General features: G+C 32.9%; 1 protein-coding gene, 1 long non-coding RNA gene and 1 pseudogene across 4 annotated transcripts; 2 read left to right on the top strand and 1 right to left on the bottom strand.

The window, feature by feature from the left end:
• Positions 1 to 5,224: 5,224 nt before the first annotated feature.
• Positions 5,225 to 17,360, top strand: LOC114403208. 3 transcript variants are annotated; one of them, XM_028366015.1, is made up of 13 exons: positions 5,225 to 5,576; positions 5,790 to 6,317; positions 8,835 to 9,160; positions 9,292 to 9,384; positions 9,519 to 9,609; positions 11,236 to 11,329; positions 13,298 to 13,395; positions 13,699 to 13,768; positions 14,307 to 14,410; positions 15,231 to 15,347; positions 16,028 to 16,119; positions 16,400 to 16,444; positions 16,520 to 17,360. In XM_028366015.1, the coding sequence occupies exons 2-13, from the start codon at positions 5,976 to 5,978 to the stop codon at positions 17,031 to 17,033; spliced, it is 1,986 nt and encodes a 661-aa protein (XP_028221816.1). In that variant the 5' UTR covers positions 5,225 to 5,576; positions 5,790 to 5,975; the 3' UTR covers positions 17,034 to 17,360. The 3 variants fall into 3 exon arrangements, with proteins under 3 accessions (XP_028221816.1, XP_028221814.1, XP_028221817.1); XM_028366013.1 differs by having other exon boundaries at positions 5,808 to 6,317; XM_028366016.1 differs by having other exon boundaries at positions 5,226 to 5,576; positions 5,808 to 6,317; positions 16,043 to 16,119.
• Positions 17,361 to 18,873: 1,513 nt separating this feature from the next.
• Positions 18,874 to 19,345, bottom strand: LOC114403033. Its single transcript, XR_003664572.1, has 2 exons — positions 19,234 to 19,345; positions 18,874 to 19,132 (listed from the first exon to the last, which is right to left on the bottom strand). It is a non-coding gene; the product is annotated as an uncharacterized LOC114403033 (long non-coding RNA).
• A 2,013-nt stretch (positions 19,346 to 21,358) lies between these two features.
• On the top strand, positions 21,359 to 24,372 carry LOC114402998 (annotated as a pseudogene).
• The last annotated feature ends 748 nt before the right edge of the window (positions 24,373 to 25,120 follow it).

Consider the following 25,120-nt stretch of genomic DNA (forward strand, 5'->3'; position numbering starts at 1 on the left):
TCACATTGGATATTTTTTAACTCTCGTTCGAATTGAGTTTTGATATAGGCTCTAAAGGTAATAAAAATGGAATAAACTTGAGATTTTTTGGAAATAGGAAAAGTTCATAAAAATTTTGAATAATCATCCAAATAGAGCACATAATATTTGTGACCTGCAAAACTTAAAATGGGGAGATGTCCATAAATCACTATGCAAAATATCAAATGGCATATAAGTAGAGTTGTGAGAATCAACAAATGGCAATTCAACATGTTTACCAAGAGAACAAGAATGACAAACATGTGAGTTTCTAGTTTTATTATATTCAATCAAATTATTTTCAAGGTGGACATCCCTCAAGTGTTTGTTGTCTTGGAAAATAGCAGCAATTCTTTTCCAACACTACTCGGTCGAGTCATCTATCCAAGTATTTAATTAAGAATGTCTTGTGATACGGTGGCATACATCCATTGTAACACGACCGCAACAAGATGATGCCAAAGATTGGGATTGACTGCTTTTGCATCATCTGCCGCCTTCTTAGCCTTCTCATCCGTAAGAGGGACGACGTGATCAAGCACGTTTTGGACTCGTGCTTGAACTTTGAAGAGGGCTGCTCAAGAAATGTATTGGCTTGAATCATTGTCTAATGTGACTGGTAGGAGGGATTTCACGTTGGTGATTGCTAAAGCCAGGTGAAACTTGGGTTGGGCAGCCATTGAGGGCGGCGAACAGGGAGGAAGGGAGTGGAAGAAAGTAAAGAGAGGTGGTGAGAATGGTGGCTAGGTGGAGGAAAGGAGAGGAAACCTAGGCTGATACCATAAAGGAAATCTGTTTTGTGTGATTTCTCATTCCTTTGTCTACATAATATACATTGATACAAGCTGATGTCAAGGCTACAAGTTAGACTAGAGTATAAGAGGATTTTTGACTAATTTATAGCTCAATATTGCCTAACGTAATATGTAAGATATTTATCAAATATAAAAGATTTTCATTAATTACATATATTCTATCAATAAACTTCATTCTTCTATATCTCTACTTTCAATGTACTTTTTGCCTTGTTCTTTCCATATAACAATGTATAATTGCAAAATGGGCTAAAAGCTAATAAATATAAGTATTCTTGCCATTATACTACTAGAATTCTGTTGATTGAACAGAAGGGCTTAATGACTGCAATATTTCAAGTCTGTCATCCTCATATTACCATTTTTGCTGCTTCCTACCCTCTCTTATTTTGCTCTCTGCAAGGTTTTATAAAACAACATATTGTTTTGATTGGAACGTCAAGGTTTTTGGAGTTTCCACAACTACAACACACCTGTAATTGCAGCTACATTGACCACAATTTCCTACAATATCATCGATCACGACAAAACTATAATTTAAAACCTTGGCTGTCAATAATCAATATAGATAGGCTTTAGTGCATAGAGCTAATAACAGCATATCCTACTAAAGTTGAATATCCATAGTTTTTTATGTTGAAGATGTGATGCATGACCGTAAGGTGTTTCATTTGTAACTAGGCTAGATTTCCTTTCGGGGATGATTACGTAGGTGAAAGGTAATCAATCAGCCCTTGTTTGCATTTCATACAAATTGACCAACCGCAATTTTATAGGTTGACAATTTAGGTAATATGATATGAAGGATTTCCCAGTGAGGTTCAAATAGTTTTTAACAATTTAAAGAACCACCAAACCCTTTTGGAAAACTATTTTTTAATAGAAAAATGGCCATTTTATTTTTAAAAAAACTTTGCTAGAAGCTAATAAAAAGTAATTATTCTTGGCAAATAAGTCACTACAATAACAAGTTCAGACAAGTTCTGAAACTTCTAAATGAGTGATAATCATCTACTTGTTGGGTGTCTGTCAATGGCTGGATATGGACAAAAAAATGTATAAACAAATATTAGCATCCATCAGTAGACTAAAGATGCTATGTAAACCCAGCTTACCTTAACAAAGAAAAATCTGAAACGATTTGAGATTTAACAAACTGACAAGGGCAACTTCACATGGTGGATGGATCACCTCAGATAATACTCCATGTTCAAGGCAAATAATTCACAAATAGTTTTCTCTTTCCTTTTTTGTTTTGTTTTTTCATCAATCCATAAGAAATTTCCTAGAAATTTCACAAAGTTTTCCCTGAAAAGAGTATCAGAACAATTGTTGTTTTAGTACGTTGGAATACTAGTTAAAGTGCTCTAAGAGAAAACGTAACGTGCGTAACACAACTGAAAGTTTAACCGTGTGTTTGGAGTGTCGTCTTCCATTTCCTTATTTTATTTTTCACGTGAAATCAATTGAATACACGTTTAACACAATTGAATACACGCACTAAATCAAGAATTAGAGATTGTACCAAAATAAGTTGCACCAAATTTCAAATATGCGTGTTTTGGATGTGCAATGAGAATGGAGAAAATATTGTTTTCATTTTTCAAAATCACTTCTAATGAGCAGTGCCATTTAATTCAATTCGATTGGATAACTTTTACACTATGTATAATTTTTTTTCTCTCGTAAAAATTACGTATTAATATAAATTTTTAATGTAAATTTCGTATGATTTCAGTATATTTTTATTTCTTATTTTCTAATAGAATTTGATCTTTTTTAATTAATGGAGTAAATTTATTTTTAACTATTACAAGAATATACTATTGTTTCAAAATCAGTTATCGAGTATGTTTGTTTCCATGTTGCCACCAATTTTCATTGTTTTCAATACATAAAATGCAGAAATAACAAACTTAGATCTTTTACGTTTTGCGTATCCGAATGATGCCAATTTCATTGGAAACGCTTACACAAACATGTACTTCATGTAATGAATTATGAGTATATCTTAACTAGGTGCATAATAATATTATGTGCACTAAAATTAACATAAAATTATGAAATAATAGACTATACACTGAAAACGTAAATTAGCATAGACATCTAATCAATAATTATTATATATGATAAGTTTATTAATTTTTATAATAAATATATTAAAAGTTATATTAATAATAATTTTTAATTGATTGACAATATAAACCTATCATTATATTGATAATGCTTGATTATTAAATTCTAAAATTGTTTAAAAACATTTTATTATTGTTTGAAAATATTTTTAAAAAAATATGAATAATTTATTAAATATAGTCCTATATCACTTCATAACCTTGACATTACAAGCCAAAGACTAAGTACGTGTTTAAATATCCTTCTTAATCGGTTCTAATAGTCAAAATTATGGTGTGACCATGAAAAATTAAAAGCAACAAAGGATTGCTTCAATGTGACAGTTAAAAAAAATCGACGTATCCAAACACATGCTAACATTTAGTAACATGTTTTTTTTTTTTAAAGATTTTGATTTAAATTTGTGACACTTCTACCATAATTTGTTTTTGCAAGTGGACAATGTTGTCTTTTCCAAATGTTCTAATGAAATAAAAAAAATTCACCAATGACAACAAATTGTTTTTATTACAAAGGTGATTGTTGTCATTAGGAGAGGAAGGCCCTCAAAAAGACAAAGCCAACCCATCCATCCATGCGTTTTCATTGGATTTTTTTTGCTTGAATACATTTTTTTTTCTGTTTTTTTTTTCAATGTACACCACTTTATAATTAAATTTTTAATCTATACTATTTTGGACGTTGTGTTTTGATCCACACCACTTTACAAATAAAGAATATGGCCAAGGAGATAAATGAACTACAAACTCACTCAAATGAACCTGAATACTCTTTCTCCTTTTTTTTTTTCAAATTTAAAATATTATAAAATATAAATATTATATTATATAATTTTTTTAATTGATTTTAAAATTACTTATTTATTAAATTAAATTTTATAATTTTGTTTTTTATTTTTTTAAAGAAAAATATATAGATAAAGAAAAATAAAAAAAATTGGATAAAATTAGAATACAATTTTTTAGTTATGTTATATGTAATTTTGTAGTTAAATTTATGTGTTGTTGATTTTTTTTTAGTTACATCTTGGGAATATTAGTGTGAATAAGCGAAGTGGAATTGAATGACTTAATCCATTATCCAAACAAAATTGGGTACAATGCTTCGATGAGGGGGAAATGTTGAAAACATATGACTACCAATTTGTCTAAAATCTGTTAATTTCATGTTAAAAAACACAAGACATTTGTCGGTGTCATCGTTGGTTAAGGAGACGTATTTCAAGACCGCATAACTCTTTGCTATTAGAGGTTGACAGCAATGATCAACCTCGACTGACTCACAGTATTCTGAGTCGTCTCTGATGGATCAACAAAAATCTAATAAACACATTGTAAATGAATTCGACAGACCCAATCACACTTTTATTATAATAAAGACTAAATCCCCACTTCAACCACTCAGACCACCTGGAAGGTTAAGAGTAACGTTACAATCTCAAAAGTGTGGTTGTGGTGAATACCAGGTTACACACTTACCATATTCTCACGTCATAGGTGCCTGTAAATCTGTCAATTTTGATCCCATGAAATATGTGTTGATGCTATTCACTTTATAACACATTTTGCACGTCTATTAGAACTCATCTCATTTGATTTACTGCCACATGGATCAATGTGGCAAGAATATGAACGAGATCAGATAATAGTCTTAACATATCTTCATCTTAAGTATAATTGTTTAAGTATTTTATTGATAATGCAATATAATGTTCTTCTATAAATAAATTGTTAAACAAAAAAGCTTATCATTTTTAATTAAATCTAATGACATAAACAAACTAATTATATTTAGTAATATAATTTTATTAAAAATAATTATATTAGAAATTTCAGATTTTAAATAAAAATATTCACCTAAAAAATATGTTAAGTAAATTAAATAATAAAATAAAAATAATTATATTTAATAATATCATTTTCTTTAAAAAAACAAAATTATAAAATTTAATTTAACAAATAAATAATTTTAAAACCAATTAAAAATTATATAATATAATATTTATATTTTATAATATTTTAAATTAAAAAAAAAAAAAGAATATTCACATTGATTCGAGTTTGTAACTGATCTCTTTGACTACGTCCATTCCTAGTAGTACTGTGAATCAAAACACAAAGTCTAAATAATATAAATTGGAAATTAATTAAATTAGAAAGTGATGTATATTGATGGAAAAAACAGAGCCAGTGTATTCACCAAAAAAAAAAAACTTTTTGATTTGTAGTTTAGAGAACATTTTCACCCACGGTCAAACACCACAACACAACACAACGTTAGTGGGAGTGGGGTTGCGATGCGTGTGTTGTGAACTCTGCGTTTTGACCATCGCTGAAAAATGAAAATGGAACAACACACACTCACAAGAGTGGAGAGAGAAGAAGAATAACTGATTTTATTCACTGATTCTCCCTCTGTGAACTTTTTGTTGCGTGTGGCAGCAGCTCCTATTCCACTTCCAAGTGTGAAAGAGAACACTCACTGAACTTCTCTCCGATCCCTTTGGCCATCCATAGCCATTTTCATCTTTTCTCTTGCATCCCTTTTGCTTCTTTTTTCTCTCAGAATGGCACACATGCAACTTCTCACAGATCTCTGCTTCTGGTACCTCTCTACCCTATCAATTACCTCTATTGGATCCACTACTCTGTTGGGTTTTTGTAGAATAACTTTGATTCATGGGGTGGGGGGCTATTTTTTTCTTTTTTGAAAAAACCCGTTTAGTTAATTAGGTTTCTCTAATTTTCCACTGGATGCTTTGTTTTGTTTTTGTTATTTCAGATTTTATGGTTTTTTAATATATTTTTTTTAATTAAGATTTGGTGACTTGAACAGAGTTGATGGAGTGGAGCAGTAAGGGTGATCAAAATTGGTATGATCAAAATTTGTGCCTTGACTACACCATTCCTGTGAATTGAGGTTTTCTTGGAGTTATAGGGTGTGTTGTATGGACATTGTGTACAGAGAGTAAAAACTATATAGTCACAAGCAATTCGACATAATATGGGTGGTATTTGCTCGAGGTCATGGAAAGCGACTGTAGATGGTGTAGCTGTAGATAATGCACTTAGTCGAAGCTCGGGGCATGCTAATGGTCATGCTAATAACGAACCTGGAATGGCTTATCAGTCTATTGGACTTCGCAGAAGTGCAGATAGCAATGCAAATGTGCTTCCTGATGATGATGATGATGGTGACTTGGATAAGCCTCAACGGGAATCATTTTCTTTTACCGGAAGGGAAAATGTTTCGTATGGATCGAGTGTGGATGATATCAATGATGGGATTCCTCGCCTGTCCAGGGCTTTATCACATAAATCTAGGTCCAAGCAAGCTGTTGTTAAGTTGAGTTACCTTTCTCCCGTTTGATTTTTTTATTTCTTGTGTGTTTGGATTAGAATGTTTTGAATTTGGAAAAGCTTATAATCAATATGCTGCAATGATGCTTTTGGCTGAATGTGTAAATATTAAGGGAAACCAAGTAGTTTTATTAATAGAAAATTAATTTATTAGAGAGAAAAGAGGGAAGGCACAGTTGGGGAGATTGGGGGGGAGGGGACAAGATACTATTCAAAAAAGGAAAGCATATTACAGGATAATAATCTAGAATGCAACAAAACTGTCTGCATATTTAGAAATGGAAACTCTCTTGAAAAAGCCAAGGGTAAAGCACCCAAGTGAAGCCATAAACAAAAGCTCAAAGCATATTTAGTTGCAAAGGGAAACCCTTAAAAATGTATGTACTTCACTCTGACAAAGATCAAGCTTAAGCAATTCTGTAGGCACCTAGGAATTGTTTTTTTGCATCTTTAACACACCAATTCAAATTTATTTAGAAGAATGGGGGCATTGAGGACCAAACTCGACAGTTCTTGGCTATAGAGGTTTTGTTACAATATCAAGACTATCTCTCCCAAAAGCTTAAGCTATTAGGTCAAAACTCATGGATAGCACTTCACTAGAGAGCTGCAAATTTGCATACAGTGAGAACATTTTGATTTTTTATCTTTATTCTGCCAAAAGCTCTAAACTGTACCTAGAGTAATTGCTCCAAAAGGAAGGGGTTCACTAATATTTATCCTAGACATCAAACGAATTATTCCTTTGAGATGTAGCTGCCTCATAATGTAGGGCCATTGTTTGCAAATATATGGAGAAAGAGCTGTACATGTTTGTATTAATCTTGTTCAGTTCTGCTGTTCAAGGCCCCAAACATGACTTAATGACCCTTGTATGAAAACACACTAATCAATAGGTGCCTTGATATGATTTTATCTGAGTTTGACTTACAAGATCAAATAGAAAACAGACAAGGACAATATTAGAATTTAGAATTGATCAGGGCCTAACTTAAACCAAAACTAGCTCAAGGGATGAGTGTTGTCCAAGTCCTAAGTCCTATAAGGAAAATTTTGGGCATATTGTTGGAAAATCTGCCTTAATTGTGGACACCCTTTAGCCTGCCTAGTTATGTCCTTTTTGGGGGTTGCCTGAAATGCAACCTTGAGGGTGGTGGTCTAGTCCTACACTAATTAGAGATATGACCAAATTAAAGTATATAAGTGGGGGGTAACTCTCACCTTACAAGCTGGTTTTGTAGGATTGAGTTAGGTCCAGTCCCATGTTTCAACTCATATTCCTATTTCCTAACCAACGTGAGATATTTTAAAACACCACCTTCATGCCCAGAATTAGACATTTGGAGTGATGTTTGTAGGACTAAATATATGGTGACCATTTTAGGACTGATTCCATTTTCGTCTTATTGCTTTTTTTTTAAGGCAATTGCTTCCTATAATATAGCTACTTATTAGCATAAGTATACATAATTTAAATCTGCAATCAATATCAAGCAATAAATTTCAGAAATTTATTCTTTCGAGTTGGTTCGGATCTCCTGATCTAGGAGTCTCTTTTTTGTTGATAACAAACTGTGTGTACCCAACCTTCATCATGAATCACTATTCCTTCTGTGCCCTTACTTCATTGTGCGGGTCACCTGATCATTCAACTTGTGAAGCCTAGTCTATTTAGTAAAAACCTTGTGAGACCTACATCATTGGCCTTCATAGAAATTGCTTATTAGACTAGAACATTATTTCCAAAGAACATCTCATGTGTCTCCTTGCCAGCATGTGTGAGCCAGAGACTATGTTGAGCAGCAAGTACTAATTGTCAGCATTAGTAAAGTGAATCGAGGTTAAGTTGTCACAGTTAGTGGTTAGTTGTGACGGTTAGCTTAGACCTAAGATGGATGTCTTAGATTCCACCAAATCGACACAATGACTCAAAAACAGAAAGACACTACAAAAAAGTAACTCATGTCTTACCGCTCTTACCTCCTAAGGTTGCTCACTTGGTCCTCAACCTCATGCAATAGTTCAACGTTCTTTTATGTTCTTTTATTAGTTAGGAAAGAATTCTTCCTGTAATACAAATTTACTATTGGAAAGTATTAGTTTAATTCTTTCCCTTCTTTTTTCCATACTAATCTATATTGTGTGGTTATTTGTCTAGATAAGTGGTGGTCATTGTCTCTATATTAGTCAACCGTTCAATAAAATTGGGTAGAGTTTCCACCAAAAGATATATATGATTTTATTGAGAAATGTTTACGTATGTTGTGTTTTTTATTATATAAATTAGATTCCTTTTTTTAATGAGCTAATACCTCACACGGTGCCAAGCATTGGTCTTATAGAAGAACTTGTTCTTGATGTTATAGATTAGATTAGATCTCTATTCTTTACACTTCCTGTTACCTTCCCCTTCCCTATTTCCAGGTCTTTAAGGCTTCCTATGTAACCAAAAAAAAAAAAGCGATTAGATTGCCTTTTTGTCTTATCTTTTGGTGTATTACAGGTATCAGAAGTGAGTTCACTTTTGGGCCGAGCTGGTACAGCTGGGCTTGGCAAGGCAGTAGAAGTTTTGGACACACTAGGCAGTAGTATGACAAATTTGAATCTCAGTAGTGGTTTTACATCGGGCGTGACAACAAAAGGAAATAAAATTTCAATTTTGGCCTTTGAAGTTGCAAACACAATTGTTAAGGGCGCCAATTTGATGCAATCTCTTTCGAAAGAGAACATCAGACATTTAAAAGAGGTGGTTCTACCATCTGAAGGAGTGCAAAATTTGATATCCAGAGATATGGATGAACTCCTAAGAATTGCTGCAGCTGACAAGAGGTAGGTTATCATCGATATTTTCATGATCAACTTAGTAGCATTCTCCCTTTGATTTGGAGCTTATTTTCTTCAGCTACTAATGTGCTTAAAGTTTTCACTATCTTATGCCATTTCTTATACTTCTTTCACAGAGAAGAGTTGAAAATATTTTCTGGTGAAGTTGTGCGTTTTGGAAATCGTTGTAAAGATCCTCAATGGCACAACCTGGATCGCTATTTTGAGAAGTAATTGTAGTTGAACTTATTAATCTTTGTATTTTTTTAGATCTAATCTAGTTAAATTGATTTAATCTTACCTTATATTTTCTTGTAACATCTAACGTGTTAGTTATTTATTTTTTTTCTTTGTTGATGTTTAGGTTAGGTACAGAGCTTACACCACAAAAACAATTGAAAGAGGAGGCAGAGATGGTGATGCAACAACTAATGACCTTTGTTCAATATACAGCTGTGAGTAAGCCTGTTAAAAGGAACAGTGCATATGCCTGTCATCTTCCTCAGATTTGTGTGCTGAACTCATAAATAACACTTATATCTTCTTTGTTGAAGTGTGTATTTGAGTATTATATAATACTACGGAATGTGTTTAACTTACGGTTTGCTTGAAACTGAGGCGAAATTGTGTTCGGGTCTAGTTTGAAATTCTCTGATCACCCTCATTACCTTATTGGAAACATCACTAAAAACACAACTGCAATTATATGGTGAAAATAAAGCTGTATCAATTCCTCACTAGTTGAATGGTATTTAGTTTAATTTAGTTGTGTTTTTTTCTGTGGACATGTGTTGCATGTAACTTGTTTAAAAGATTCACTAATCCACTGTCTCTCTTGGTGTATAATTGGATTGAACTTTTCATTTCTGAGATTGTTTATGGACCAGTTTGTTTAAACTTCAAAAAAGTGATTCCGAAAAAAGTGTTGTTTAAAAAAGTGATTTTTTGAGAACCAGATAGAATTTGCTTCTAAAAAAAGCAGAAAACTGTTTTTTTTTTTTATTATAAAAAAACACTTTAGACAATCTTAAGAAAAAGCTATTTATTTTATATTTTTTTAAATAAGCTTAAACAAACGGGCCCAATTTTCTGTCTGGTATATTTCCATGAAATTTTAATCTTGATATCCAACATATTTTTGAGATTTGTATAGAATTTAAGTCAAGCTTGATATCCAAATTATATTCAATGTGCAATCATTCATGTTTTATTATGAAATGATTATCAAAAGTTAATCATGAACCAGATATGGATAATTTTAGTGGTTAAGTAGTTTGGTATAAATACCATCTTTTGTATCAGTAAAAAGTGTTTGCATTGTCTTATAATTATAGGTAACTTAATTTTTGGGATTAGGAATGAGTTTTTATATTACTCTTTTGTGGGATAAGAAATTATCCTTACAAATCTAAGCTTTTTGCAATTTTATCCAATTATATATATATATATACACACCTCAAGCTACATAGATGTGGCATTTATCAGCTTTTTATATTACTTTTCAACTTTGAATTCAATGAACACAATCACACACTACAAGTTTGTGTATATGAAAACCTAGAACAACATCTGTACTATTCATTGGATATCAATTATTCATTTGTGGTTAAACAACTTGTCAAATTAATATTTTTCAATTATTTACATGCTTTTCCAATTATATTTATTTTAGTTAGATGCATGTAATAAAGCATTAGAGTCAATAATAACAGCTAGCAATCTTCTGGAAGATGATTTTATTATTATATTCTTTTGATTAGAAAAGAAGTTTATAAGACCATGAGAGAAATTACGAAAGGAGGGTTAGGAATCTTCATCAACTAAAAAACAAAACAGAAAACAACAAAGAAAAGACAGAATTATTAAAACTTAAAGTGCACAGAAGTTTTCAAAATTTGCTTTATTTATTTTATAAACTGAAAAATGAGGCATGAACTGATTCTAACTCATCTCCCTTTATTCTGCAAAATATGAGCAACAATAGACATCCTGATGGAAAGATGGTTCTTATTTCTTTAGCTGTACAGCTGATTTTATCAAGACCTGATTTCATTTAGTTTGACTTTTTTCTTTGCGTGCAGGAATTATACCATGAATTGCATGCCTTAGACAGATTTGATCAAGATTATCGGCGCAAGCTTCAAGAAGAGGACAATTCAAATGCTACACAAAGAGGTACATGTTGGCCTGTATTTACTTAAAATATGAGGAAAAATGAATATTATATCTGATAATTGAAAACTGTACAATGAGGATTACAATATATACAAGCTTTGATAATAAATGCTATCCTAGAATTATGGGCAGCAAATCTGGCCCGATTACTATAAATAAGGAAATCAGTCCTAATTACATGTAACGAGGAAACAAACTAATTAAATCTGTACAAAAATAAACACAAGGAAATAATGATAATACTATATGAGCTACAACAAATTCCATTTTCTTGTTTAGAGCTAATGTCTTATCGATGGTAATTTTCACCCAAAATATATATTGATTCACCAAGTTTGCAGTGGTTATAAACTGTGACAAGCGACAAGTTCCTCCTTTAGAGTGACAAACACACACACACACACACACAGCAAAAACAAATATTATCATCAGTGCTATAAATCCCTTAAATCCTTCCTATCTGAGAGTTGGATTCTCTTGAAGCAATGTGCACATTACCAAAGAAAAATCACACCAACAATAGCCTTATCTCACTAGGTAAGGTCAATTATATGGATTACATGATGTCATTGGACTTGGTTAAAAACCAAACTCTAGGTATTATTTACCATGAAATCTTGTTTAGTAATTTCCTCCAATGTTGTTCTTGATCTCCCTCTATGCTTTTTCATAGGTCTAAAACTATGCAATTTACTCTCCTCATTGCTGCCTCTAGTTGCCTTCTTTGCATGTAGTCAAATTATCTTAACCAATTTTCTGTAATTTTTTCCTTGATAGGTGCCACACCAATATATGCTTAAATACAACTATTTTGTATTTTATCCTTTGTGTGGTCACACATTCATCTTAACATATTCATTTTTGCTACTTCCACTATTTTCTTTGTCGTCCCTTTAAAGCTTAACATTAACTGGCTTAGAGTATAGCTGGTCTTCCAACAACAAAAAGAGTATTGCTGGTCATATAACCATATGATAAAATTTTCATTTGAGCTTCGTAGGTACCTTGCTGTCATGAGTAATGTTTGATGCTTTTCTCCATTTTAATTTTCCTATCATTCATTCATTTGTAATGTTGATCTTAAATACTTAAAACTTAAAAACTTTATGACATTTACCCCCAAGTCACATTCCTCTAGTTCTTGATAAAATTGCAATACATGCACTCTACCTTACTCCTACTCAATTGAAAACCCTTTGATTCCAATGTGTCTCCAAAGTTCAAGTTTAGAATTAACATCCTCCCTTGATTCTTCAATCAAAATTATATCATCAGCAAAAAAATGCATTATGGGATAATCTTTTGCATGTCCTTGGTATGCACATCCAATACTAGATTAAACACACAAGGCTGAACTCTAATGTAAAGCTATCCTTAGAGGAAAGTCTTTAGTTTTGCCTCCAGGAGTTTTCACACTAGTAGTTATCTTGTCATACATGTCTTGTATAGTTTGGATATACCAAAGAAAAATCACAAAAGAACTATTTCTCCATGATAGTAGTAAGGATAACGAAGAACTCTATAAAATATAAGCATTCTACTCCAAACTTCTCAACATCTCTATGTTTTTATACTGCTTGCTCCTTCCAAACCCTATAAACTCCAAAGTTCATCATTTGGTACTGGAACAAGCTCTTTGGTTTAGAGGGATAAATGATCAAGCATTTGTTGAAGAATTAGCTGGATATTTTCCTCCCATTGTATAATTTTTTATTTTTCAAGGTGGACAACAAATTTGAAATGCATGGTGTTATTAGAATTTTATACGATTGATCAGTTTTCTATTTACCTTTATAAGTTCAATATGTTGCAAGCCCTACTACCTCTGGAACATAAATCTTTGTCTAGATGCCCAAAAATCTGACCAAGTATTTACAATTCAGGAAAACTATTTTATAATTATGTTAGTCTTTGTTATCACGAAGAGTATTCATATTCTTAGGTTATCAATGTTTATAAAATGTGTAGGAGACAGCTTAGCAATTTTAAGAGCTGAATTGAAGAGTCAAAAGAAGCATGTAAGAAATTTGAAGAAAAAATCACTATGGTCCAAGATTTTGGAAGAGGTAAGAACACAGTATTGTTTCTATAGATTTTTTAGTGTAGAAACATGTTTATTGTAATAGAAGTTATAAACACAGGAATTTTTATTTTAGTTTTGTACTGTTGGTGATTTGGCATCAGAAAAGTGTTATTTCTGAAATCCTTGAATTATTTTTAGTGTCTTTTTGTTGATGTTTCAGTTTACCTACATTCCTTTCCCTCTTTTTCCCCATAATAACATTTATTTTTTTGAATTCTTTGCAACCTCTTTTGCTTGAGCATTTTTTTTATCATACAAGTATAAAATCTGATTGTTGTATCTGCAGGTGATGGAAAAGCTAGTAGATATAATCCATTTTCTATACTTGGAGATACATCAAGCATTTGGTAGTTCTGGTATGCTTTCAAGAATTGCAAGGATTATTAATTATGTTTAGCTAATGGTGTATACTGTATATACTTTGTTTTTATTTTATTTTTTTCTGAGTATTGATAATGAGATTGGGTGGACATAACTAGTTATTTCCCAGTCCTGTATTTGTCAAACATGCTGGAGCCTGTTTATAGAATGAGTTTTTTTTATTGATGAAACAAACTCTTTGATATCATTATGACATAAAATTCTGGATATGGTATTCAGCAAAGGGCAATAGGGCCCATTCATTGGTATAGTTATAATTGCAAAGTTGTGTGCATAAATTTGATGAAATAAGAATTGCTTCTCATAATTTTATTTTTAATTTACTCTATGCTTGAACTTTGTTAATGAATTTTCTGATCTTTTCACCTGGCCCTGACCTCTTTTGTGTTTTAATCCCATTCAATTTAATTCCCTCTCTTCTTTTTACTGACAAAATGTAGAGCATCTTTTGCTGTTGATAAGATACCAAATAAAACGTGTCTTTTACGCTTATTTTCCTCTACAACATTGCAGATACTGATAAGCCAGCGAAAGATTCTCAAGGCAACCATAAGAAGTTGGGGTCTGCTGGTCTTGCTTTGCATTATGCGAACATTATCACTCAAATTGATACTCTTGTGAGTTAAGGATTTTACTTGAATAAATCTACAATATTTATTATTGTCTTGGATGTTCAAATTATGTTAGTCTCTGTTTGTCATGTAATATTGTTTCTTATTTCCTCCATGCCGGTATGTCCAATTGTTATAATAAAAATTGGAGAACGGGAAAGAAAAGCAGGGAAGTAAAAGCATTTACACAAGCCAACTTAATAGTGTGTTGTTCGAAAAATAAATTCACCTTAGACTCAACTTCCTAATCATGGCAATGTTGGGGATATGGTGGTATCATTGGTTCATTGTCATTTTACAGTATTTTCTTGAAATTAAACAGTTTCCTAGTTTTCTCTTCTCTTCTGCTTCATATTGTCATAATTGTAGTTGCTGTCTTTATTTTGACCTCTTCCTTTTTATCTGCTGTGGCTTTGTACTTATTAAGCTTTAGTCCATTATAAAACTTGTGTTCTGCAGTGACAATGTAGTACAAGTGTATCTTCTACTTTTGGCTGACTTAATTTTGTTTTGGACATTCTGAATACTGTGTTTCCGACATTATTAGGACTGATCAAGATAAAAGAACACGCAACATGGAAAGATTGTGGCTCTCTTTTTAATTTTTGCATATATTTTATTGGATAGCTAATATTACTTCTCATTTAGAAAAATGGTGACAATTGCAAAAGGAGAAAAACTATATAATAGTTTGATATATATTTTCTTTTTCATTCTCAATTTGGTGGTAGACACAAATGGTCACAACTGCACTGTTATTGAATCTAAAAAATGATAGAAAGACAGTTGGGAAGGTAGCCCTTAGTTGACATTTTAATTTGACTAGGTGTCTCGATCAAGTTCTGTGCCTCCTAATACAAGGGATGCCTTATATCAGGGGCTTCCACCTAATGTAAAATCAGCATTGCGCTCAAGGTTACAGTCATTTCAGGTTAAAGAAGAGGTGAATATCCTATTTCCATCATACATTTTATTAGCTGGGTATTTATGCCTTAAATACTCGAATAGTTATTAATTAACGTTTCCCTTGAATATTTTATTTAGAAAGATTAAATCTAATTTGAATTTTTATCTGTTCAAGGTTGCACTTTCTTCCAAGTAAGATCATAAATAGTAGTAAGAATATAAAATGCAACATTTTCTCATATATGTATTCTAGTAAATAGATTTGAATTTATATTATCAATTTTCCCCTTTTATGTAAGACAGATGCATGAAAAAATTTTAATTGACTTCAAACTTACATTCTTGTCTATGCTTTTGAAACTATATGGAATTATTAAATTAACATATAGCTTTCTTATGATATTCTCTTGATATATTCCACTTAATAATTTGTTTACAAGAATTTTGCCCATACACTTCATTCTTTTGTTTCTAAAATTTAATGTTTACCCAAGAATTTTTATGTTATGATTATGAGTTGTTAAAAACAACATTCATGTCTACATATTATTTAGAAACTATACATGGCAACAAAGGTTTTATTTTATATTCATTAAATGCTTGCTAATGATTTGTCCTGTTCCATCTATTAATGATTTTTATTGAACTTTTTTCTGCCAAAGGAGTTATACTAATATTGATTGTGACCAAATTTTTAAATCCAAATCTGAAATGAAGGAAACATTGTTGCAGCTTACCGTCCCACAAATCAAAGCTGAAATGGAGAAAATATTGCAGTGGCTTGTTCCTATTGCAGCCAACACAACGAAGTATATTTGCTAACCCCCTACTCAGAAATTCCTAGATTTCCTAGTGTTGCATTTGGTACAACAATTTTGTTTAAATTTGCTTTTCATTATGGTCAATAATTCGTAAAGAGCATTTCAGGTTGCTTTGTCTGCGGACACCATTTCACATTTAGAGTTGCTTTAGCCATGTTACTATTAGGCATTAGCTTTTTTATGTTCTCTTCTATTATTCAATTACCATTAACCTCTATATGTTCTGCTCTCAAATTTAACATTTTCTTTTTCACTTGGATTAATTCAGAGCTCATCATGGCTTTGGATGGGTTGGAGAATGGGCTAACACAGGGTGAGGACAGAATGCTAGATTTTCTTCCTGTATGCTTCTATGTTCTACCTAGTTTTCTAATGCAAGTTTGTATAGGTCTGAGGTCAACCGAAAACCTGCCGGCCAGACCGACTTGTTGAGAATTGAAACACTACACCATGCTGATAAAGACAAAACAGAAGCTTATATACTTGAACTGGTCATCTGGCTTCATCATCTAGTGAGCCAAGTAAGAGTTGGTAATGGAGGAATAAGGTCCCCAGTCAAATCGCCCATATGTTCTCCTACCCAAAAGACAGGGCAGTTATTTACACAGAAAGCCTGCTCTTCCCCCATGTTAACGGTTGAAGATCAGCAAATGCTTCGTGATGTCAGCAAGAGGAAACTAACACCTGGCATTAGCAAGAGCCAAGAATTTGACTCTGCCAAGACCAGGTTGAGTAAACACCATAGGCTAAGCAAGAGTAGTAGTCATTCCCCAATCAGTGAAAGTAAAAATGATATATTCTCTACAAGGAGGGTACCTTCTGTTCCTGTCATTGACTTTGATATTGACCGAATGAAGGCCTTGGATGTCATTGATAGGGTGGATACCATTGGAAGTTCTTAGTTGTGTGGCATATCTTGATCTTTAAGCTGAAGGGATGGGAATGCTAAAGTTACATGAATCTGTTGCCTTCCTCTTGAACTTGGGTGCTCCCCTATGTTTCTTGTGAGCCGTGAGAAATGTTTGTTGATTTCATTGGCAAAGAGTGATGTGAGCCATAGTCTTTTTGAGATTGTTGTAGATGATTATGGGACGGGGTCAAAGGGGGTCTCCGTTTTTCCTTAGATGTATATGTACAGATTACATCATCATACAATAATTGTTCGTCTATATGTTTTCTCTTCTCTCAATCTTGTGTGTGTGTATATATGAAACAATTCATATAACAAACTGACCTAAGAATATAGAGAAGGTAATGAGTAATGACTGTAAAGCAGATGAGGAGGAAAGAGCTTTATAAGCAAATATATTTGTAAAGAACATGTTATTTATAGATAGCGTGATAGATGTTTCTTCCATTAACACTGAGAGAAAATAAATTTAAAAGTATCATTTATTTTTATCTAATTGAATATTCCTATGTACTGAGCCTTTTTAATTTTTATAGAGTAGTTTTTTTATAAAAAAAACTTGTAGATGAGAATAAGTTCAAGTCGAGTAAACTTAATAAAAAAAAATAGTGTTGAAGTTTGGTATATTTATTTAAATGAATCAAATATAAAACTTATTTTTGCTAGTTAGAAAATTATAAAGTTTGAATTTAGTTTATTAGTTCATCAGTTCATTTATAATTTAATTATTTTTATTTATCAAATGTATTTTTTTAAAGTTTATTAATGGGATTTTCTATTATATTTGAGGATGAGATAAAGTAAGGAGAGAAAGAGAATGAATTGATATTTAAATAAAAATAATATAGTAATATTTTAAGATTTATAATTAAGTATATATTTTTATATAAAATTAATGCTCTTTTATCATTATATATATGCACACACATGTTATTTTAGAGCTTTTAATATCAAGCTTATAAAACATGTATTTAACTCATGTATATAATCCAACTTAAAGTTAAGTTTGAACTTGTTTGTTTATTACCAGTATTGTTGTGAAAAAAAGTTAATAGCAGTATTAAATAATTTATAAATAACTCACTTCACTTATACTTTTACCTGCAATTATAGGGGGAAAATGTGTAAAATATATTTTTATAAATAAAAAGAAATAAGTACACATAATACATAAAGGGTAGTTATATATTATAAATGTGCAATGCATAATATTGTTTCATAAAATACATTAAATATATATTATGATGTTTACTCCATTATTTTTTTAGAAAAGTATTCTTACTTATGTTAATATATTATTACTTAAGAAGAACATAAAATATAAAGTGAGTTTTGTCAATGTGTTAGCTCAGTTGATAAAAGTCGATCAAAAGATCTTTAATCATATATATTCTTTAGAAGATAATCTTATTTGAGGAATTGTGGGACATAAAAAGTGATCATGATATGACACTAGTGTCATCTGGAACTTACACTACTAGAAAAGGGATATACTAAGTCGGTTAAATTAGGTTTTTTACAACGGTTTTGAACCGTCATATAAGCGAGCATCGTAAAATACAAAAAAAATACTACGATTGTTGTGAAAACCATTATCGTAAAGTAAATTTTCTACAACGGTTATTTTATAACCGTCTTAAAAAGTCTTCAAAATTTAAGACAGTTATGCCTGAAACCGTCTTAGTAAGTCTTGACCTTAATCAACTTTCTACGACGGTTTAGGTAACGACCGTCGTAGATTCCAACGAGATTCTAAGTCGGTTCTAATAACAACCGCCTTAGATACTCTCTACATACTAAGACGGTTAGTTCAAGAACCATCGTAGATTTCATTTTTTTTTGGGTTTTTTTGTATTTATTTGTTTATTTTTTTTGCTCTTTGATATCTTCAAATGACATACATTGACGGGAACCACAAAACTATCATCATCATAATATCTAACATTAATATGAACCTCAACATTCAATTAAAGTAAAACAACAAATACATAAGGTTGAATTTTTAATGAGACGATGGAAGCTTACACATTACTGGGTAACTTTTCCTTCATAAGATTCTTCTTTTCTAGGTTCAAAACCTCTTCTTTGTAGCTGAATTCAACAGGATTTCGAGGAATGAAATTAGAGCAAAACCAAAAGCATAATAAAAGAACCAAATTTTAGGAATTGAAATCAAGAAGAAAAATACACACCTTTTGATTGCTTTGGAAGAATCAATCTTCTTCATAGCAGCAAACTTTGGTCCCTTTTTAGCTTTAGCCATTGTGGGCGGAGAAAAACAGATAAATTATGCAAAACCCTGGGTAGAACTAGAAATCAATAACCCTGGCTTAAATGGTCTCATTAAATTGCTGATACAAGCTTGGAAAAATAGAAATATTAGTGCCATTTAAAGACTTAAAGTATTTCAAATATTCCTCAGACATGGTGCTATTTGAAGAAATATGAAGGCTCGATCCCCCAACCCCCTTAACAAAAGCTGGACCTGTATCTCCTCAAAATTAAGAAATAGTATTTTTTCGTATAAGTGATTTCATACCAAATAGCATCTCTATTATAGTAATTCTACTTTTTTGTCTGGTTTCTTGTTATACTTCAATACGGTTGCAATACTGTTACTACACATGCTAATCATTTTCACTACATAATGGAAAGTATAGATCGAAGAAGAACAAGAAAAAGGTACCGCACGAGCATCGAAATACAGCATGCTCATTTTGAAGGCCAAGCTGCGAGTGGCCAAGGACCTAGCGGAATAGGAGATTCCGACGATGCCGAGAACGAGGCCGCTGCAGCGGCGCATGCCGCGGCTGGACAGAGCCGAGCCAATCGAAGGCAAAGAGGAGGTGCGTGCGGCGGAAGAGGCCGAGGAAGAGCGCCATGGCAGTGTCCGCGATCTCCTCAGCGTGCGAGGTGTCGACGTGGATGAGGCGGAGGCCGAGGGCAGTTTAGGGTGACGACAAGGGGGAGAGGCGCAGGGTTGTTACGGTGAGGCATTGCTGCACACGATTGGATCTACTACTCACTCCGTTATGCTATGCTTTCACTTTAGAACTCATATCCCTCACATGCGAAATGCTTTTGAGGAACCGAAACGACAATGGCAGAGAAGATGAACCAGCTCGATTTGAACGCGCGCGCAGATAATTAGGGTAACTTAAACAAAGACGGTCCTTCACCCAAACCCGTGTTTGTTCAAGTTTTTCATATTTACAAAAATGCCATGAACTAGCCTTCTAAGACGGTTTTGTACGACCGTCTTAGAATGCACGACGTAAAAACAAAAAATATTACTTCTAATTACAAAAATGTCACCGTCTTACATTTTAAGACGGTTATTAATAACCGTCTTAGAATACGCGTCGTAAAATCAACCTTTTCTAGTAGTGTTAGGTTAGATGGGTGATACCCTAAGACGTAGTAGGATTGAGAGGGATTCAAAAAATAAAATAAAAAAAAACTTTATATAATTGTTAAGTAAATTCTTTTTTTTATATTGTTTTATGTTGTTTTTTTAAATGGATTGATACATCATTTTAGAATTTATTAAAACTACGTTAATCACTTAATGTAATTATGTCTATCTTTTGTTCAATATATTTTTATATTTTAAAATACTTATATATGAAAAATTTATCTCTTATTTGATTTTGTGCACATAAAATATCAGGATTGTTTGTGTAACAAGCTATTAGTTTTAACATGACCATTCTTAATTACTAACATGTGTGATTTGCATGCATGTTTTGAATGAATCCATTGCGGGTGATAGTCATGCATTTAGACTCCAATTTAAGCAATAAGTTAAATACTAATGATCCGCTCTGGTAGTCAATTTTCATAAAAAAAACTCCTTTAATATTTTGCAACCATAGGAAACTTTTAATGATATACAACCCTAATCAAATAAGTGATCGATGCATATATATGGAGTTGATGAAGATGCCTTGCAACTACTTACTTCCAAATAAATTAAACAAAAATAGTTGACGTAACTGATAACGATTTATGTTTTTTAATCAAGTGATCAAAGATTTAAATCTTGATTGATGGCTTAAAATAAATCTTATTGAAAGGAGAATTTTAATCTTGTGTGCGCTCATGATTTTCAACTAAAATTAGCCACTACTTTTAATAAGAATTACTTTATACCAATATCATAATATAAAAAAATAAAAATTAAACGAGAATTAATTCAAGTTCACATGGAATGCTCTGCGCCCACTGCTGAGAATCTGATGCCAAAGAAACTAACAATGCCCAGAGAAACCAATTCAGTCGTGGTTGCGGCGTGGGAAGGGTGAGATTCTTCTGTAAAAAATGCACACTTAATTATATATACATAATACACATGTAATGCTTATTCCACTTATTAGAACATGTTCGGCGACTCCCTGGCCAAAAAAACCCGCCCCCGCGCCATCGCCATCTTCGTCGTCGGCTTCTGGATCCTGGACGTGGCCAACAACATGCTCCAGGGACCCTGCCGCGCCCTCCTGCAAAACGCGCAACGCCAACGCCTTCTTCTCCTTCTTCATGGCCGTGGGAAACGTCCTAGGCTACGCAGCAGGCTCCTACAGCGGCCTCCATAACATCTTCCCCTTCACCAAAACAAAAGCCTGTGATGTCTACTGCGCAAATTTGAAGAGCTGTTTCTTCCTCTCCATGGCGCTTCTTCTCACTCTCTCCACAATTGCATTGAGCTACGTGAAGGAGAAAACGGTGATGACTTCCGTGGACGAGGATGATGGGTCCCACGGGGGCATGCGGTGCTTGGGGCAGTTATTCGGTGCATGTGGATCCTTCTGCTGGTGACGTGTCTGAACTGGATTGCGTTGGGGAAGGGGTGTTCATGTTGAACTCCCTTGTGCTCGCTGCGACGTCGTTGGGAGTGGAAGTTCTGGCGCGTGGGGTTGGGGGCGTCAAGAGGCTGTGGGGGATTGTTAACTTCTTGCTCGCTCTTTGTTTGGCCATCACCGTTTTGGTTACCAAGTTGGCCCAACACACCCTACTCCCCAACTCCCACCAGGAACCGCTGCCTCCTCCCGCCGCCGTCAAAGCCGCCGCGTTGGCTCTCTTCTCCGTCCTCGGAATCCCACTCGCGGTAACCGTCTTTTCTTTCAAATTTTAAAACCTTTTTTTCCCTACGGCTACTACTTTTTTTTAACTATAAAATACTATTTGTCCATTATCATTGACTTTTAAATCTACCAATGTGAACTGCGGTAATATATTTTTTTAATTTGTTACCACCATAATTAAGATTTTAGATTATTCTTTTCTAATAATATTCGTGATATTTTCACAAGTTTCATTTCTTTAGATAATCAATTAGAAGATTAATCTCAGTCAGGTTTTAATTACATATTTATATTTTTTCATAAACTTAATATGTATGTTATTATAATACATATTTTATTAGTAATTGAAGCATATATTGGTGGACCGGGAGAATAAAGTACAGATAATTTCCGTATTACTGCAAAGATTACGAGGAAAAGTTAAAATACTTTTACCTACTTCTAGTTGTTTTTATTTTTTGGAAGGGAATTAATTGGAATCTCGGCATGCATGAAAGAGTCATGTGAATTTACCATCTCTGAAGATTTTAATGAAAATATTTTTTGTGGCGGTAAATACAAAACGGGGCTATGAATTTTTCTCGCAAACTTTGTTTCTCAGTTGGACAAATTTTATTTGGACCGTTGCTTTTGGATGAACTGGAAAAGACAAGATCAAAATTGTTTTCAAGTATATTTTTTGATTGTGATATTTCCTTGTGATTATGAACTGTCAATTTAATTACAAAATACTGAATAGTATTCCACTCGTGGCATAAATAGATTCATTGTGGAATAAAGTGCATAGGGAGGCCCTATCCCGAGTTAATTTTTTATCTATAAAGAATTGGGACAAATAGAAAGAAAAGAGAGATAAATATGTGATGAAAAGATGTAGAAACAAATAACGTTATAGTAAAATATATTATAAAAATATTGTATTAATAAAATATCTCATAAAATAAAATAAAAGAATAATCATTCCTTTTAGTTATCCAAAGTTTGAGGTCCCAGTTTATATACCGTGATTGTATTTAATGCATTTAACTTTTGCATTGTAATTTGCAAACAGCAGCGTAGCTTTTCCGTGATGCTCTTTGTGTAATTTGCACAAGGAAACTTCTTTACTTCTCTTCATTAATCCATTTATTTCTATTCAAAGAAAAAAGTGGTGTTTACAAAACAAAAGCAAGCAAAAGAAAAGAAAAAAAAGTCAAAGAGCTTTATGCCGTGAAAGACACAGTACCAACCTAACAATTTTTGTTTGTGCATGTGTACAGATTACTTACAGCATACCCTTTGCTCTAGCATCAATATTCTCCAGTACCTCAGGGGCAGGCCAAGGTAAGCAATTTCACTAAATTAAGGTCATGATCAATTCATAATTGGTCATCATCTTTAACAAAAATGCTTAACCTTTTGTTACGTGTTATGTTAAATTTTTCAGGTTTATCTCTGGGAGTACTCAATCTTGCAATTGTCATACCACAAGTTAGAATTAAACTCACTTCATATTGTTCCACTTAATTACTTCCTTTTATACATGTTAAGTATTGACTTAACTGTGAGTACATGTTTGTGTATATATAGATGGTGGTGTCTGTGATAAGTGGACCATGAGATGCTCTATTTGGAGGTGGTAACTTGCCAGCATTGGTGGTGGGTGCGGTGGCGGCAGCCGCCAGTGGCATTTTATCCATAATCCTGCAGCCATCTCCACCACCGGATTTGGCCAAAGCAGCAACCACAGCCGGAGGAGGGTTCCACTAATCAGTTGACCGTGTTGATCATCTTTCTATTTTGGCCCAGTCTTTAATATGGAAGAAAAAAGGAGAGGGCTTTTTCTTTTTTTTTGTTCGAAGCCGTTTGTATAAGGCTTTTAATCTTAGATCCCAACAAATGGTACAATTGCCATGGTTTTTTGTGGCATGAATGACTAATAACAGTCATTTTTAATTGTAGAGTTTGATGTGGCTGTACATAACCCTGTTGAAGCAGGACCCAGCCCTGTCTTAATTTATAATACTAGTTGGTATATTAATGTGGGTGCTCATCAGGTCAGGGGAATGTAGTGATTGAAGTTAGCATGCATGGATCTTAATCTAATAATAACATATGTGGGATGAATTGGACCAGACTATAGACTACTTCCCCTATTCCCCCCACCCCCACTTACTTTCTATTGTCTTCTTCTCCAGTGATTACTATTACTAGTACTATAATAATAACATTCTCTATTATCTTCATCACAGTGAAAGTATCACTTGTGTTTGTCTTAGAATCTTTTCTTTTTATGGTCGCTAAATTTTATAAATAATTGCTAATATTTTACGGCTAAGAAGTTGTGTACAACTTGCTATCAAATATTTCTGCCATATATTCTTTTATTCCCCTTCCCTCTCCCATAATTATTCTCTATCAATATGGTTACGTTTAGTTCTAATTATTTTATGGAATTATGGCTAAACAAAAATCTTAGTAATAAAATAACCCAATGCAATTGAAGAATTGTTCTTGATTTATGTCCAAAAGTTAAGCTCTATCTTGATAACCAATTATCGGTAAGCTTCTAAAAAGAGATTGTGGAGGCAAACATTCTAACTTATTCTGCAAATATACTTATTTTCCAAAATCTCGTTGAGTCGTGGTTATAGCATTTTCTAGCTGTCTCGCTTGAAATTACTTTGATTACAAACTTGGAGTGAGTGAGAATCATTACCATGTTTTCTTTGTCGGGGGACGTACGTTGCAAAAGACCAGCAACCACTAGCTACCACGTTAATTTTGTTTAGCAGTAGCGATCAAGTTGCTAAATTAGGTGTGATGATTGGTGAGAATAAAAAAAAAAAATAGTTGATTATGAAGCAAGATTAAAGCTTTCAACTTTCATGTCACGGCAAGTGATGGATGAACTTGACGAATCTTTGACCAACATGCATTTTACTCGAACATAGTAATTGATGTTCGTTCAAGGACTTCAGTCATTGTGTTGCTGAGATCACTTGAGTTAAACTTGCCT

Source organism: Glycine soja, chromosome 20 (genome assembly GCF_004193775.1).
Source record: "Glycine soja cultivar W05 chromosome 20, ASM419377v2, whole genome shotgun sequence".
NCBI classification, from domain to species: Eukaryota; Viridiplantae; Streptophyta; class Magnoliopsida; order Fabales; family Fabaceae; genus Glycine; species Glycine soja.

What these genes read in the sequence shown, in the direction of transcription:
- LOC114403208 (XM_028366015.1), top strand. Translation starts at nt 5,976, where the DNA reads ATGGGTGGTATTTGCTCGAGGTCATGGAAAGCGACTGTAGATGGTGTA. An exon ending in TCACTCAAATTGATACTCTT is followed by an intron (nt 14,411 to 15,230) that starts GTGAGTTAAGGA and finishes TAATTTGACTAG; the next exon opens with GTGTCTCGATCAAGTTCTGT. An exon ending in ATTGCAGCCAACACAACGAA is followed by an intron (nt 16,120 to 16,399) that starts GTATATTTGCTA and finishes GGATTAATTCAG; the next exon opens with AGCTCATCATGGCTTTGGAT.